At 37.2% G+C, this 13,023-nt stretch overlaps 1 protein-coding gene across 1 annotated transcript; it reads left to right on the top strand.

Annotated features, from left to right (window-relative positions):
* The first annotated feature begins 807 nt into the window (after positions 1-807).
* LOC145766165 (mdm2-binding protein-like) lies at positions 808-4,140 on the top strand. The gene has a single exon (XM_082577818.1). The coding sequence runs from the start codon at positions 808-810 to the stop codon at positions 3,247-3,249; it is 2,442 nt and encodes an 813-aa protein (XP_082433944.1). The 3' UTR covers positions 3,250-4,140.
* The last annotated feature ends 8,883 nt before the right edge of the window (positions 4,141-13,023 follow it).

Raw genomic sequence — 13,023 nt, 5'->3', positions numbered from 1 at the left:
TAGGGGATTGCAAAAACTGACGTTATAGCCGAATTGACGTTATAGACGAACTACCGCAAACTTCCAAAACTGTCTTTTGAATAAAGAAAGAAGTGTATAATCCAGTCAGGATTACTGTGTACCTCCAAACTGACAAAAGTCACGCAGAAAATACGTTTGTTTGGCATTTTGCTTCAGAGATCTCTTTCGACAACAGTTGTCCTACAGTTACTGTAGGCTAATATGTAACACTGCGGCTTCTAGTTTATACAGTACTGCACGTACAACTGTTGTTTAAAGGTCAGCTGTAGAGCTGCTTTTTACACGTGATAGTTTTTCACGCGGGAAAAAAGTTAATTTAGTTAATTAAAGTCCCTGCTGCGAACGACGCAGCACAATAAAGGGAAGACATTTTGCAAGCAGCAGCGCTAACTGGATTAAAAGACTGACCGTTCGTGGTGAAGGTGATGGCTTAAAGTGACGTTATAAACGAACAAAAGACGTCTGGGGACCAATAAAGGGTGCTGTTGCATGCAAATTGACGTTATAGGCGATGCTGTTGTAGCCGAACTACAATGTACGTAAAAGATAGGAATTCTGCCGGGACCGAGCGAAGTGTGACGTAATATGCGAATTGACGTTATAAACGAAGCCGTTATAGGCGAATTCTACTGTATGTGTTTTGTTTAGCTGATAACTTTGTTTCTAATCTTATCTTCTATTTTGCTTTGCATTATACTATTACAATCACGCTGTATGGTACTTTTCAGCATTGCATACATTGATTATTATTACTTTACTTGCAGATTTTTAGATTTTTATTTTGCTATGAATCAGTACACAATTGTAATCAGTGAAAATGAGGACTATTGGAATGTTGATAGCATAATTTACAATCGAAATTTATCCAGATTTTCAGCTGGTCATGCGACAACCAAAGGAATTTTTAGAACTTTGCAACTACAGCAAAAAAGAGCATATTTGCTGTTTCTACGTTTAAAGCAAAATGAGAAGAAAAATTTGTGCTCCAAGGCTGATTGGAATCTCTGGAACCCGACCTTTACTTTAAAAGAATATACTATTGTAACAGCATCACCTATGCGTGCTTCTGAAGTTATTTTTGGTTTAATGGACAAAATGCCTCTGCCAGGATCCTATTTTTTAGATATTTATTGGGATTGTGCAAGCGTGCAGGAGGAATGTTTTAAAATATATGCTCCTTTATTAGGTGTTTTAAAGAAGCTGAAGTTATGGCATCATGCTGAAATAAATATTTTGACAATGTACAAAGATCCCTTATCAGTTTCAGCAGAGTTATTTGCAAGGTTTCTTTCTGCTAGTAAGAAACAAATTTTAAGTTCTGATGTTTTGTTACCCTTTTGGAATGAAGAGTTAATTTGGAAAGGTTCACTCTGCATCGATGCTACATGCAGTATAAAACCGACACATTCTCCAAACTTTGAGCTTCTTAGACACAGTTGCCAGCCTGTGTTTTATGATTGTTTTGGGAACAGTGAGTATTTTTCGGATGCAGATTCACATGTGTGGTTAGGAAACACTATGAAAGCACTGGAACTTATCGACGTTACCACTATACCTTTAATGTTGCTGAGTGGAAATACTTTTCTTTTGCAATGCAAGAAAAGCAATCATGCTGGTAAGGAACTTGAAAGAGCTTTAAGAAATCATAAAAATTCTGGGATGTTGTGCAAACTAGCAAACATTTGTACTACAGAACCTTTTCCACCATGCATGGAAGTAAGCACTGACAAATGGAAAGAGGCTGTTTTGAAGACGCCAACAGAATTATATCCTTTAAACATCAAGTTATGTCAACAACCCCAAAATATTCATTTTGTGATAACTGCCATATCTGAAGAAACATGTGCCACAAAAGAAGAAATCACTGAACATTTTATGTTTCATGCACATGCTTTGCAAATTCTTGACCAGCTGGATGCACATTTGTACTTTGAGCAAAAGCTGAACTCGGTTTATAAGTTAGATACTTGTTTACAAGATTTAAAGCAATCATTCAGCTTTGCATTTCCTAACGTTTCACAGCTGCAATCAGAAGATGAAGAGTTTGGGAAATTGTTTGAATTTGTTTTAAAAACTTGGATTAGTAAAAAATCTGAAAAATTAACTCCTGCCATTATACAAACTTTGATTTTGGATTCCTCAAAGGTCTTTAAAAAAAAGTTTCTGAAGCGTTTCAGTCAATCTTCACCCAGACCAAAACTTTTACATGAGTATGATGAGTACAAAGCCACTTATGACTCTTTTTCTAACACAACTTTGCCTGAAGTAGAATGTCTCCAAAAGGCAGAGCAGTATGGCTTGCCAGAGACTTATGACAAAAAAGCTGACCCCCCTTTGCATTATAACAGTTTAATTCAAACAAAGTCTACAGGATCTACATTCATTGAAGATATTTTGAATCGATTTGAAGAATTGAGATCAAAGAGTCCTCTACAAAGTTTACATGTGTTGAACGCAAAAGCAATAAATACACCCCCAGGAAATCATCTCACTGATTATGCTTCAGCGATTGCAATGTCATATCATGGTATTAATTATAATGTCGATGCACAGGGTTCTGAAAAGAAAGATCGCCAATGCAGAAGATTGGTTGAAAAGTTAGTGAAGTTTGAAACATTTTCAGTTGGATCGAAATCTCAAGTTCCATCTCCACAGACAGCTAACATTATCAAATACTCCCCAACAAAACCCAAAAAAACAAATCGCACACCTAGAAAAAAGATTAAGTTGGTCAAAGTAGCCGAGAAACTTTATAAAAAGCGCAGCAGTCAATGTTCCACAGTGCAACTACCAGACAGTGCAACTTTCAAAACTCCAACTAAGCAGTGCAAAAGTATGAATAAGTCGGTAATGTCATCTCCGAATGTTCATAGCATGTCGCTGCGTTCTTCAACTCCAACGAAAGCACTTCCTAAAAGTCCAGTGACCAGCAAGAGAAATCTTTTTTTTCAAAACCAATCCTCAAAACCCAATTCTAGAAAATCTTTGCAGAAGCTTTATGTCAAGGACAATAAAAAGAAGTTGCAAGATGTTGTCATTGCTGTCTTGGCAGAAAACAACATCAAGAAAAATCATGTCAAGTTTAATCATTGTGTGAAGAGACTTTATCACGTGAGCATGGCATTTTTAAAAGATCTGAAAACATCGAAAGATTTAGACAAAAAGATCAAACGAATTGTGAAGGAAAATGTTGATACTGTTTTATCATTTGAGATTAGTGCTGTTTAACAATAATGCACACATATTTTTATATTGTAACTTGGTGTTGATATTTTTTTTGTCTGCTATGTTTTATTCTTGTTATTGAAAGTGGCAACACTGACATCCGCTTTTTGTCTTCATCGAATGTAATTTTATGTGTCAGTGTACCAAAGACACTTAAAATATCGACTTAGTATGGTGGACCTTCTGATGATCCCTCTTTTAAGGTGCAACAGGCTGTAGAGGTTTTAGAAAGTAATAACTATATTTGATGTATTCGGATAGGCAATGTATAAGTTTATAGAGTTTTTGAACAATAAATGCCATTAATACTGGAACAATAAATGCCATTAATACTGTACTACAAAAAGTGTTCAATGCCAAGCAAAAAAGCCAAGCATAGGTAATTGCAACAAAATACAGTTTTTGTTTGTTTGTTTATCTTTATCCTGCATTGCGGGAAAGCGGACTTGAGCGCTATGCATCGGTGTACGCCTTCCGACGTACACCTGACCCACGCTGCAGCCGACGGCAATGTCTTTTCCGGTTGTCTACTCTACTTACGACTTAAATTTGGTACTACCCATTACTCGAAATCGATCACTGGGTAGAGGCAATTATCGTAAAGTTTCTTGCCCAGAGAAACAACAGCAAGTGCGGGTGGCTGGAGTCGAACATGCAGGCTCTCGACTGCGAACGCAACGCGCTAACCACTCGGCCATTGCTGCCGACAATACTTTCTAAAACTTTTAGGCCTACAGCCTGTTTCACCCTTACTGGGAGATCATCAGAAGGTCCTAAAAAATATGCAAAAATACCAAATCGGTACTAGTAGTAGTCCAGTTTTAATCCGTAATACAAGTAATATAATTAAATGTAGCCACTTTCTTAACAAGCGTTTTGAACTGGTGAGTAAATGTCGTCATCGCAACAAATCTAAACATAAATTTGTTTTTTTACCTTGGCGGTTTGTTGCATTTTGCTTCTCTATGACATCACGAACGTTGTTATTTAGATTGTCAAACGTTTATTTCAGATAAAGTAAACAATATCACACCAAATCAGAAGAATCGGTTTATTTAAATACAGAGCTTTCGCCACACAAGTGTGGCTTCATCAGTATAAACTGCAACAATAATAAAGAATGATATACTATTAAGATGGTTATAAAATTTAATGAAAGTGTTAAAAAAGTAAATAATATAGTAAAAAAATAGAAAAGATCAAATATTATACATAACTATAAGACTTTAGGTCAATACACTAGATAATAAGATGATAATCAACATGTAAAAATTAAAATCTATTAAAACTGTAATTGGAGAGAACTTTTAACTATAAAACTAGTTTCTACGTATTGTAGCCAGGGCCTCCGAGAGAAATCAGCACTGGTCGGGAAACAACACGAAAATTGGGCCCCATAATATTTTTTAGCAAATATTGCATTGCATGTTCGTGTTAAGCTGAAATTAGCATACTTTCCTCAGCATGAAAAGAACTTCGTTCAATGTAAAAATCATCAATATATAATCACTGGGTTACATTTGCAGCAAAAATGCCATTGAGGCAAAGATCTTTAAAAGGCATTTTGTGTTCCCTTTTTCTTATTATAACACAATTTGAATTCAAACAGTACAGAATAATGAAATTACAGGATAGTGAAACATTATCACGAGTTATTACATTTTAATTAAACAATCAATTTAATGTTTTTCTGAGAGATGAACTGGTCTAACTGAGCTCTGCTTGAGCTGGTCCGATTTGATAGAGCTCTTTGTCTAATTGAGCTGGTTTGATGTGATCAAGCTGGTCCGATTTGATAGAGCTCTTTGTCTAATTGAGCTGGTTTGATGTGATCAAGCTAGTCCGATTTGATAGAGCTCTCGTCAAAGGGCGAACAAACCCTTTTATTTTCTGTTCCCTTTTTTCTATTTACTTCGGGAGCAGTTTACACGGAAAATTACAGAAACTTTAGTAAAAGGCAGGAAAACTGATATGTTGAAATAATGGATCGCTACACAACCAAGCATTTAATTCAGGAGTGTCCAAACTTTTCCCACGCGATGCAGATTTGATAATAAGTGTTCGCGGGCCAACAGCCACAATGATTTTTCTGAAAACTGCATGTTGAATTTACATGATTTTTGTGTGTCTGCAGGCCAAAAATAACACATCGTACAACAACAGGTACGGGCCATACAAAACGTCTCGTGGATCGGAGTTGGCCCGCGCGCCGGACTTTGGACATCCCTGATTTAATTCAAACTTACTTTGGACATCCCTGATTTAATTCAACCTTTTCTGGACTTTTTGCAATGCAAAGTTACGGATCATAGCATCAAATGATAAAATTTTGCGACGTCTGAATTGATGCACAACATGTATAGTTAGGCTTTTCAATCGGTTTTGAGTCATAGGCCAACTGGAACGCAAACAAATCTTTACAAATTTCAGTAATTGCTAAAACCACGTTCTCAAAGCACAGCCGTTGGAGGTAGCTACCGGAATACAAAACAAAATCATAACAAAACTATTTGTAAAAATCTTTCGAAAGTTGCAATCAATGATTCCTTGTGTAGAGATTATGGGGTGGTTCGTTCTAGTTTTCAGCTGAAGTTTGCTGTGTGACTTTCTGTCAAAAGTACCAACTCATCCAAAATGTCTTGAAAAATGTCATTGTTGTAGCCTACAAATGGTTTAAATTTGTCCCACATCCCCGCACCTGCACAACAGACATACGATGAAATTGTCATGGAACTTCAAACTCATCGTCGATATGTTTAAGTTTGTTCATACATTTGTCAATTCCAACAACTATCGAATCCTTTGCAATGTACGATAGAATACATTTCCTTCGAATGATTCAGCTAGTTAAGTGGAGTTATAAAAGCGTTCTATCCTCAGGAAAACAAAGTCATTTTTTTTTAAATTTACAATTGTCACTGCAACTTTAGCTTGCGAGTAGTAGCCTACTCTTCTCAGTTTAGGAGTTTAGGGAGTTCTCAGTTTAATCTTGTTTAGGACCGTAATCCACATAATACAAAGCAGTCACAAATTTAAAACTGCTAGTTGGAGGCTACTTTAGCATTGACTCACCTTCCGATCAAGCTCTTGTTGGTTCCAACTTGATGCATTTAAGAAACGTCTTTAGAGCTTCAATTGCAGAAGGGTGATGTAAAGCATTGGGTTTGACTGCACCACGCCTTGATTACCCTCTCGAAGTCAATTTTCTTTGCAAGATGATAGGACAGCTTTCTTTAGATTTTTTAAAATTTTTCCTCTGACTGGGCTATAACTTTAAAGATGCCCCAAGCTTACAGATAATCAATTACACCAAAAATGATAAGACATTTGAACAACGCTGTCTGTAGGCAACATTAGGCTATGAATTCCAACTAGATTCAAGCAACAACATCCATAAACAAAAAACTCAAATAAAGAAAAAAACTCACTACCTTCCAAAATCACATCATGAGAAGCATGACCAACAAAAGGCTACTTGACCACACGAAAACAGAAGATCTTTTAACTATGACAAAATTACATCCAATTGCAGCAATAAGTTAATAAAATCAAAAGTTTTAAAACTGTTTGGCCACACTAAAAGATCACAATTCGGAATCAGCAAAGTTTGCACAGAAGGCAAAGTAGAAGGAAAAAGAAAACGAGGCAGACAACCAAAACGATGGCAAGACAACATCCAATCATGGACCGGACTCAACTTGGCGACACTGGGCGAGCTGGCTTAAAATCGCCACTCTTGGAAGCAAATAACTCATGTTGATGCGCAATCTGCTGCAGGCGGAGATAATGACTGATGATGATCCATAAACAAAAAATATACAGGATTTACTTTCTTTAATCGTGCTTGGAATGATACCTTTAACTTTCCCAGATAACTTATGTTGGATACAACATCCTATGCCTGGCCAACGCAGATTTTGAAGTTAAGGTTCAGTTGTCAAGCAAAAATAGTTCCCGCTTAGCTAAAACAGCGCCAATTTTCAAGTTGAAACTATCAATACAATCGAAACCGTTCAGTGATACAGAAATCATTTTAGCTTCAGATTTTACGTTTTGAAGCTGTTCAACATCGCCTACCTTAACACGAAAATGATTTGTTTTTGATGAGAAGCATCGAGAGTGACATTTACAATGAATGAGAAATACTTGGAACTACGCACTTCATTTAAGAATTTGTTGATTATTTAGTTGGTACATTTTTACTCTAGTACTAAAAATGGGCCCCCCTCAAAAGTGCAAAAACAAAAAACTACTCGTTTTTCCTTTACAATGTTTTGCTAGGGGGGAAACTGGCCCGACTTCCCCCCCTCTCGGAGCCACTGATTGTAGCTCCTATCATTTGTCTGACTTCTAACGATGACATAGCCTACACTATTTATTATTGTGATAGCAAGGAATAAAAACAAACTGAACTGCTAATTCAAAGAATGTTGAGATGCAAACAAACTGAACCGCTAATTTAAACAGAACTAAATTCTAAGAATGTTGAGATGCAATGACATTGGCATAGTTTATTTCAGACCTTGCAATCCATATGAAGCGAAGAGAACAATTCAACAAATTCACTTGCATGCAACATGCACTATAAGACGTAGGCTATGCCAGCATAAACAAGTAGACACATCAGGCGTATAATTTCAGAGTAAGATTATACGAGATACATCGTTTCTTTGTAGTGTTCATTAATGTCAAGATTCTTCCTATCTTTTACCAGAAAAGAGATTTGGGAAAGATTAATGACGTAGTTTATTGAGACATCAAACGTAAAACAGTCAAATAAATGGTCGAATAATTCTACTAGTGAGATGATAAATGAAAATTTTTGAAAGACCTTATAGTCCAGTCGTTGAAGCGAAAAAAAGGGCCGAACCTTGACTTAATTGGTGTAAAGCTGAAACTTTGCACATTGTTTCTGTTGATTATGTACATTGACCAAAAACAAATCCCCATGAAAATTTTTTGGTGAAAAAAAGTTATCCGCCTTTTTTGAAAATCCGCCATTTTTTTTTCTCAAATTGGCGGATAAACAAAATTTGAATATTTTTTCGAAGTATCGTCATACTATGGCTTCTTTAAAATATGATATTATCATTGTCACAATTAATAAGCAAGTAGGTACTCAATAACATTTATATTTGACTTTAAACGAAGTGACATTAACAAAATATTATATAATAGCCTGCCGGTACGATAATGCATAATTGTTCCAAAAACGATTATTTTGTTCACTTACAGTCAGGTAAATATATGGTTTGACCCAAAAAAATTGCTACAAAAGGTTTTCCAAAGTTTTTTTCTAGTATCTTTTATCAAGAATAATATATTAAAAATCTAGGAGCATCAGAGCACCGGAAAGTTGTCATTTTCAAGATGGCCGCCAAAACAGTATAATGACAATAATTCACTTAATATTCATGCTAGAGCTCTAATTCTGGCGTCTATCCCTAGGTTTAAGGTTTTGAATTCAATTCAATAAGACAATTCAAAGGTAAGGAATTCAATAAGACAATTCAAAATGAAATTAACTAATTAGTTTAATGGAAAGACTTATATGAAACAAAACCAATAGTGAAACACTGGCAGTACAAGAATCGCAGACCACTTATTAAGTTATTTACATTCAGTTGCTTAATAAGTCCTGGTCATCATCTTCATCCAGTAATGACTCATTGTACGTATTGTCACAGGCATCAAGTTGCACTGTCTACATGCTGAGGTACAGGGTAGATTATTCTGCCTACAGCTACACCTGGCAGTGCTACAGGCAGTTGCAGTGGATAATCTATAACAGGGAATCTGGGGCCGCATACCCGCATTCATATCCGACTCTGTTGTCACAAACTGACTGCCTTTCAGTTTCCAACCCCACCCGTAAGTTTCCATATCACTCTTCTGTCCTAGCCAGACCATTATTTGGTAGTAAACCCTTAGACGGTGAAATTTTGTCGATGACTCAGCAGGTGGTAGGCGTTCTGGTGTCACAAATGATTGGGAAGAGACTACTTTTTTTCTTAGTACTCTGTAGTGCTGACGAGAGGGAGTCCGTCCGCGTGCCCCCAAAAATCACAGCCATCGCTTGACAATCTTTGTTCACAATGGATGCTACTGCATGCTTTGGAAGAAGGAAGTAATTGGCACAGTCTTTCAGAGTAGCATCCCCCTTTACCAGCTTGTGAAACACAGATTTTCTTACCCACACCAAAGATTCTTGATGTTGTGTCACATCCAGTGTAGGCATATAGAAAAAGTAATTGGGAACATAATTCTTCACCCATCACCATTTTTGATACACTTTGTCAGCATTTTCCTTGTCGAAACGGAAATATAGATCTTTGTTTGCTTGTTGCGCATAATGAAGAAGCAGGACCAACAGAACTGTGTCTTCTCCAATCAACGTTGTCGAGTGTGACACTGCATTAAGAACAGTAGCCTTCACAATCGGCACATCAGCATCCCCTGGGGCATTGATCACTTTGCAGCCTTTAGACTACCCCGAAATGTTTTACTGATCAAGTCGATCATTTTTTCGTTTGTTTATGTTCATGCACATTAACGTCATCCTCGGCCTCACCATTCACAATATTGCTCAGGGTTTGATCCTAAGAAAAAGGTAGGCTACATAACCAGCCAGTGATGTCTTCTGCGCTTCATTGGCAAAGCGGAGTTGCATGATTTCAATCCTAGTCTTCTTTGTGATGTTGAGTTGTGATATGTTGTGCCTTGGAATCACACGGTTTGCTTTCTGACCCAGGTCAAGGCAGCAATCATTCCCATCCCGTGGAAAGTCCCCTTCCCATCCAGGGTGATAATATTATGATCAACATTATCAGCTGCAAATAACATTGTACTTTCGAGTAGGTCTATGTTCTTTTGAACAATGGATTCTGACGCTACACAATCAGCTGCATTCTTTTCAAACCTCAGGACTTCTGCGTAAGAAGAACAATATCCCATACTGTGTAAACTGTAAAGTATCAACAAGAAATCTCGACCTGTACAAATGATGTCCTTGAACAGCAAGACCAATTTGCAATGGTGCAATCACCGCTCGTGGTCTGACAACTTGGCCAATAGGCCTACTTGCAACATTTTGCTTTGTGTCTTTTCCTACTAATAAGGAACTCAACAGTGTTCGTAAAGTTTCAGGCAAGTGGGCTACATTAGAGCAGGACCGAGATTGAGTGTCGGTTGCGTAGCCGAGTCGTGAAAACGTCTGCGCGACGTTCGAAAGGACGTGGGTTCGACACTGCTCCAGAGCACGCGGCTGTGTCTCAGCACAGACACTTAGGCCTAATGGCAAGCCGAAATAAGGGGAGCAGCTGACTCGAAGACTAGGCCTATATGTCACTTCGCTGCTTCCTGTCGTCTGTTGTAGGCTATCGCATCTGTGATCGCAGTGTTACTGTATGTTATGTATCGCAATGGGGGCAAATAAAACACGATTATTATTATTATTATTGAGTGCGTCTGTGCTTGGATAGTGATCATTAACAGATGGAACACCATTTTTAATGAGCTTTGCCGCAGTTTTAATTATTTCTCTCCTTTGTGACTCTTCATCATCCTCATGCCTTGTTTTTAGGAAATGAGATCGGAAGATTTCGGATGTCTTCTCTCTCATAGTGACAATGCAATGAAGGCCCTGACCTTCATTTACATAAATAGATTCAACACTATTTCTATAATTGGGTCTTCAGATATTTTGATCCATAAGGAAGGCAATCATCATTTGCTAAAAACTCCTTCATTTTAGATCTGAGGTCTGATATCGTTAACTGTTCTTCATCATTCTGTTCAACATGAGAACACATCTTTAGAGATGCCTGGTCCTGTTCCTCATCCTTCGGTCGCCCAAATTTTCGACATTTTGCCTCTGGTACTCCGCCGCATTGCAAGGGTACGTTAAATCCATATATAAAAGTAACACTACAAAAATGATGGTATAAACAGTCTGCAGCATGCAAATCGCTACCGTAGTATTCAATACGACCTTTCACGGCGCATGACCAATCGTCAGAACGTCTCTCACAACACTCTAATATACTCCTTGCAAAAACATCTGTTTTAACAAAACTAAAGCCAGGTCTATCCGTGAGAACTCGAGTCCCACAAAACAAACAACGAGTCTTACTGTGAAAATTGCCATCAAGAATTCGAACACTTCGTTTCCTCGTGACGCAGGACCCACTTTCCTCTCTGTTCTTCTTAAGCTGTACATCGATTGGCTTAGTAGGCCTATAATGTTTACGACAGTCTATGTGTACTTTTCGACCAGCTGTCGCAACAGTGTTGTCCCTTCTATTAGTATTGGCAGCATTAATCCCATCAGCACCCTTTTGACGCAGTATACTGGAGGCTTCAGAAGCTTGAATTTCCTTGTCACAGAGCGTAATTTCTTTGCAGGCATTTTCCCTGAACTCTTTTTCCGTGTATCCGTAAACTTCCTCCGGCAATCACGGCGGACCACAACTTTGCAAATGTGAAATACTTGCAGTATGAAATTTACTTTTAAATGAGCACCAACACTAACAATAATTTCACAAAAATTGAATAATTCAGTATTTGGACATCCGCCATTTTGAAAAAAATGGCGGAATTTCGAAAAAAGCGGATAACTTTTTTTCACCAAAAAATTTTCACGGGGATTTTTTTTTGGTCATTGTACACAATGAAAAGAACCAATGTACAAAATTTCAGCTTTACACCAATTAAGTCACAGGTAAAACCTTTCAACGACTGGACTATTAACGAATGGCCCAGCACTTCCAATAATCAAAGTTCAAAGAAAATTCCATTTTCTTTGAATTTTAATACTTATATGTGCCGCTAGAATCTAATTTCTTGTATTTTAGATCCATCTCAGATGATTGTTTTGTCCTAGCTCAGTTGCGAATTCTTGTCTTTTTTTCTAGTTTTTATTTTTAACAAATTCCTGCCATTTCTAAGCACAAATTCTCTTAAAAAAATCACACCTTCTAATAGGCTGTAAAACTACGTTTCGCTGAGGTTCAAAGTTAAAACTTAAATCCAGTCTCATTGTCTCACAACAATCACTCAAGTTTCAAATCATCATCTCAACCAACGCTTCAAGACAACTTTCTACTTTCACTTTACTACGCTGAAGAGATCGGAAGATCGAAACACTGGCCTTTGTCCGTAGTTACTTTTCGTAATGTCTTTTTAGACATTCTTTTTGAGTCAATAATACTTTTAAAGAAATAAAAAAGAGTCAAAAGGCATGTAAATTTCACTCTGTGTGGAGCTACATGTACTTGAGAGGTTAACTGTTATTTTTTTATTCACTTAATAATCAAAGTAACTGTGAAAAGCAATAGCTTCCAACACCTGTAACTCTAATATTCGACTTTAAAGTAGGCTACTTCACTCACAGCTCATACAACTCTAATCTCGATCTTCACTTCTAATAGCACCAACTCTCATCTACTCGTATTCAATAACTTCAATTCAACTTTCAATTATTAATAATCATTTCATTAATAATCTCAATTAGCCTACGCCACTATTTATAGCAGGTTTGTTTTGATCAGTAACTTCCAGAAGGTACGACAGAGTTATGTCATAAAAACTCATTGTTCTGGTCAAGTTTTACTACCCGTAAACATCTTTGTGACATCATAACAACCTAGTTGACGAGATGTACCGATACCAATATTTTCACCGATATCACTTTTTGGGCCGATACCGATATTTTGCCAATAGGCTACTTTAGTGTTGCAAGAAGAAGCAGTTTTGAATTTTGATATATGCAAAGAGTGA

Source organism: Aplidium turbinatum, chromosome 3, assembly GCF_918807975.1.
Source record: "Aplidium turbinatum chromosome 3, kaAplTurb1.1, whole genome shotgun sequence".
NCBI lineage: Eukaryota > Metazoa > Chordata > Ascidiacea > Aplousobranchia > Polyclinidae > Aplidium > Aplidium turbinatum.
The sequence above is the reverse complement of the archived record's forward strand: the minus strand, read 5'-3'. Positions and strand labels throughout refer to the sequence as shown.

Coding starts and splice junctions, on each gene's coding strand:
- LOC145766165 (XM_082577818.1), top strand. CDS start 808: ATGAATCAGTACACAATTGTAATCAGTGAAAATGAGGACTATTGGAAT.